This window comes from Quercus lobata, chromosome 3 (genome assembly GCF_001633185.2).
Source record: "Quercus lobata isolate SW786 chromosome 3, ValleyOak3.0 Primary Assembly, whole genome shotgun sequence".
Classification (NCBI taxonomy): Eukaryota; Viridiplantae; Streptophyta; class Magnoliopsida; order Fagales; family Fagaceae; genus Quercus; species Quercus lobata.
In genome coordinates, this window is record NC_044906.1 from 52,563,761 (window position 1) to 52,568,581 (window position 4,821).

Below are 4,821 nucleotides of genomic sequence, written 5' to 3' on the forward strand. Positions count from 1 at the left end.
TTGAGGCATTTCGTATTTACCAAAAAAAGTATAAATGTTGAGACGTGAATTTCTTAAATTGAAAGAAAGTGTGAATTGTAACATCCCTAGGGGGCAAAAAAAGAAATGGAAAAAAAGAGTATTCAGAAGGATATGATAATTTAGTGGATCTGAACCTAATATTTTTCATGTGGGCAGTTTGCCAAATACTCCTTTTAATTAGCTGAAATGAGTAAAAGTAAGTTTGAAAAGATGGATAAGCCCATCAAAAGAAAAAGAAAAGGAAAAGATGGATAAGAATTTTTTTTTAAATAAAATAAAGATAGATAAGAATTCTTAAAAAAGAGGGAATAATGACCCGATCTACATTCAAATAAAATAAAGAGAAATGATTTACACTTTCTGTTATAGGAATTTCGCTATACTAACAAATTTTTATTGCACATTAAAGGCTATAAATGCTTTCTAATCAACTATCAAGTATGGAAAAAACTCACAATAACTTTTGGAAACTTATTAATAAGTTCTTAGATGGAAATAATTATAACTTAAAAGAGTAAATTTCAATTAGCTCAACACTTAAGTTAAAATTTTATCATATCTAAATAAATAAAAAGATGTAGGATGTTTCACCTGACATCCTTAATGTTTACAATTTTGATTTGCATGTAATTAATCAGTAATATTCCCTCACTCTTTGGTGCCCCCGTGCGCGCGCGGGGAGGGGGGGTGGGGGGGTGGGGTGGTGGTGTTTCTCAAAAAAAAAAAACTTAAATGAGATTTGGTTTAGACTCTCATTAATTCCCAACTTTAATACTAGAAGATAAGTAACGTGTTAACTTGATTGAATAACTGTTCCATTTTTTGTTATTTTTATTAGGGTCATGCTAACGAGTACCCTTAGGAAACTTGTTAACAATTCATTTTAGGAAAGTTTTGATATCACTTTTATGAAAAATGAAAAAAAACTGTCAAAATATTAATTGTTTTTTTTTTTCCCATAAAAACTTTCTTTAACTAGATTCTTAACCAGTATCCTAAGAGTACTCGTTAGCATTTCTTTTCTTATTAAAAAAAAGACTTTGTTAGTAGGTGCTGGTCAATACATGTTAATGAACCAGTTTTAGTTCATTTATGATCTATCACAAATCTCACCTGCATAGGAAATTGACAAACTTTTACTTTTTAGCTCTGATTTTACAAAATAATTTGACTTTATCTATCTAAATTGATACATATTTAATTTTTTCCAAAACTCTTTAAAAAATTAAATAATTTATTTTAAATTTTATAACATTAACGGGTGCTGTATAGCACCCGTTAACAGCACATATTAAAGAATAACAGTTGTAATTACTTTTGTTCACGGTTCACCCTCATTTCAATTAATGCCAACTTTTGAATTATTAGAAATACGACTTTTCCCGGCCAGCCCTCAATATGCGACCTTGAAACAATGAAACTCTTTGAGATTGAAATTAATAGACTAATTTTCAAAAATATCTTTGTGAAGTAATTGACTCTCGTCGCCCCCACCAATCGTAATTCGACTAGTATGGTATAAACACAGGCCACGTGTTGCTTCATGATAAGGCAGAAGACCCCACCACCAGGGTTCAGAGTATCTAATAAGACGATACTTGTCCCAATCTAAGAAAATTTTCAACGCTGTTAAAGAAAACTTTGTATTTATAACCGTAGTGAACACACTAGTTCTATCCTCTGTGCAGTACCCTTCTTTTTTTTTTTTAAATCTCCCAACAACAGTTCACGAGAAAACATGAAGAACAATAATACTCATCGGAACTCGATTCCCGGAAAATCTTTGTTCATCGGAGCAGCTCTGTCTGGTCTTATAGTCGGCGCGCTTCTCATTTCCGGCTTCATCGGCTCGAGATCGGGAAACTCTCTGTTCTGTTCACTAGCCACTGTGAGAATCGGCGGCGGCGCGGCGGCGAGTATTCACTCTCCGACGCCGATCCAGCTCCAGGCCATTCTCCACTACGCCACGTCACGCGTGGTCCCACAGCAGTCTTTAGGGGAAGTCACGGTTTCCTACGACGTGTTGAAGGCCAGAGCTCCGTGCAACTTCCTAGTGTTCGGACTCGGCCACGACTCGCTGATGTGGACCTCGCTGAACCCACGTGGCAAAACGGTGTTCCTCGAGGAAGATCCGAGGTGGTTCCAGACGGTCCTCAAGGACTCGCCGTACCTGAAGGCCCACACGGTCAAGTACCGAACCCAGCTCTCCCAGGCCGACGATCTCCTCTCCTCGTACCGCTCCGAACGCCTCTGCTCGCCGTCCGATGCGTACCTACGTGGCAACACGCGGTGTCGTTTGGCGCTCGAGAATCTTCCGGACGAGGTGTACGAGACGGAGTGGGATTTGATAATGATCGACGCGCCGAGAGGGTACTTCGCCGAAGCGCCAGGTAGGATGGGTGCGATTTTCTCGGCGGCGGTCATGGCGAGGAACAGGAAGGGATCCGGTGTGACGCACGTGTTCCTGCACGATGTTGATCGGAGAGTAGAGAAGGCTTTTGCTGAAGAGTTTCTTTGTAGGAAGTACTTGGTTAAGGCCGTCGGGAGGCTCTGGCACTTTGAGATTCCGTCTGCGGCTAATAACGCTAGTGTTGCTGGGAGTAACTCAGTTACTTTTTGCTGAGTTTAATTTTGTGAAGAGTGCTGGACTACACATTTTTCGCAACAAATGATTAGTAGTGTTACTTGTTCTAATATGAACTCTTTTCTATTTACTATTTATAATTCGTTATCGTGAAAAGAGTATTTTTATTTTGTTAAACTATAATTATGCTATAAAAGATAGGATACCCCCATAAACAGAGGAAGAAAGGTTTACCCATGGGTTTTTGGGTTAAATGAGAACAATTTCTAGTATTTCATGAAAAGTTACCTATGGTTGTTTTATTCTGTAACGATGGGGTTCGAATAGAATGATTAGTGAAATTCAAACATTTGAGTCTTACTATGCCCAATTTTGTTTTTTTAAGGAGGAGAATTTTAGGGTTGTTTTTGCAATCATTAATGGTTGCTGACCCGCAAAATTACGAGGAGGATTAGATGGAAGAAGCCGACTCAAGGTTGGCTGAAACTCAACACAGATGGCTCTTCTATTGGCAATCCCGGCTTGGCTGGTTGTAGAGGGGCAATTAGGGATGATGCGGGTAGGTGAATTATTGGCTTTAGTAGGCGTATTGGCATGACAAGCAGCTTTGCTGCTGAACTTTAGGGGTTAAGGGAGGGACTCATTCTATGCAGCAACCTAAATATAACTTATCTTGAAATTGAGCTTGATGCCAAGTCTATCGTGGATGCCTTAGGAAATCCTTCACATGTAAATAACATCATTTCTCCTTTATGGGTTGATTGCAGGCTTCGATCTCTCGCATACTGCAGATTTGTATTAAGTACTGTTTTCGTCAGTGGAACAGATGTACCAATAGTCTGGCTAGGATGAGTTTTTGTTTAGATGTTGATTTTTCTCCTTTTGATAGGACATGGTTGATTTGTTTGAGGATGACCTGAAGGAATGTATTTTAATGAAGCTTCTTTTCACCCAAGCCGTGTCCAAAAAAAAGAAAAAAAAAAGGGAGAGATATGGTCACTTTTTGTATCTTTTCTTATGCGGCTTGTTTCTGATTTTTGACTTTTGAAAAGATTTTGAAGAAAAAAAAAATGGAAAACTCACTTTTATCATTGGTGCATTGTCGGCTTGACTGTGGAAGCAGGTGAAAAAAAATCTTTACACGAACGATGGAAGTTGAAGTGTAGAACCAAGGGAGTAGGTACTAGGTAGTAAAATAAATAATTTGATTTACCATGAAAGAAATAAATAATTTGAAGCACTTTAAGGTCCATTTGGTAGGGTATTTTAAGTAATTTGTTAAGCATTTTAAACATATTTATATATATTTTCACATATTTTTTCACCCACATATATATTAAAAACACTCAAATAACATTATTCAAATTTCTCTATCAAAGACCCTCTTAATGGTGGGGTAGATTCCATACTTGTAAATAGCATATCGGCCCATTTGATAAGAAGAACGAAATATTTCACCAAACTTATAAGCTATGATTTATGAATGTAATTACCGGTCCACTTGATAAGAACACCGAATATTTCAGCAACTTGGGGCAAAAAAGAATATTTAACCAACTTGTAAACTATGACTTGTGTATGTGATTACAGGTCCATTTGATAAGAACAACGAAATATTCATTAAACTTATAATAATAATAAGTTATAAATGTGATTCCAAATGTTATTTTCTCTATCTGCTTAGAGGAATTAAATAGTTGGTATATTTTTCATAAAAAAATAGTTGGTATATTTCAGCATCTAGGTTATTATTATCATTAATATATTTACATTTACATATTCAAAAATTCAAAATAATAATAATAATATTATTAATATATAAAGAAAGAGACAAAGTTTCATAGATTCAAACTTCAAACTTCTTAGGAGCAATATTAGAAAAAGTCTGGTGCCACAACTTGTGGCACTAGAAGTTGCAATATTAATAAAAAGAAAAAAAAGTCTAAAATTCATTGATTCATCCCATGTTAAAATAATATAAATAAAATAGATCAAAACAGTTAGTACAAACCAAAACAAACAAATTGTGGGAGGTAAAAGGCTGGGTAGTCCATGTCAATATTTACATTGGGCCAAGGGCCCAGTCCAAGGAAGAACCCCTCCTCGGTCATGGGAAGAACCCTCCTCGGCCATGGGTGTAGCCGAGGACAAAGGGAGCAACCTACCACTGGAAGTGACACTCCGGGTCATTCTATGGAATAGGGTAAGTACTAAGA

At 36.7% G+C, this 4,821-nt stretch overlaps 1 protein-coding gene across 1 annotated transcript; it reads left to right on the forward strand.

Moving 5' to 3' along the window:
- The first annotated feature begins 1,664 nt into the window (after positions 1–1,664).
- LOC115982781 (probable methyltransferase At1g27930) lies at positions 1,665–3,560 on the forward strand. Its single transcript, XM_031105493.1, has one exon. The coding sequence runs from the start codon at positions 1,760–1,762 to the stop codon at positions 2,642–2,644; it is 885 nt and encodes a 294-aa protein (XP_030961353.1). The 5' UTR covers positions 1,665–1,759; the 3' UTR covers positions 2,645–3,560.
- The last annotated feature ends 1,261 nt before the right edge of the window (positions 3,561–4,821 follow it).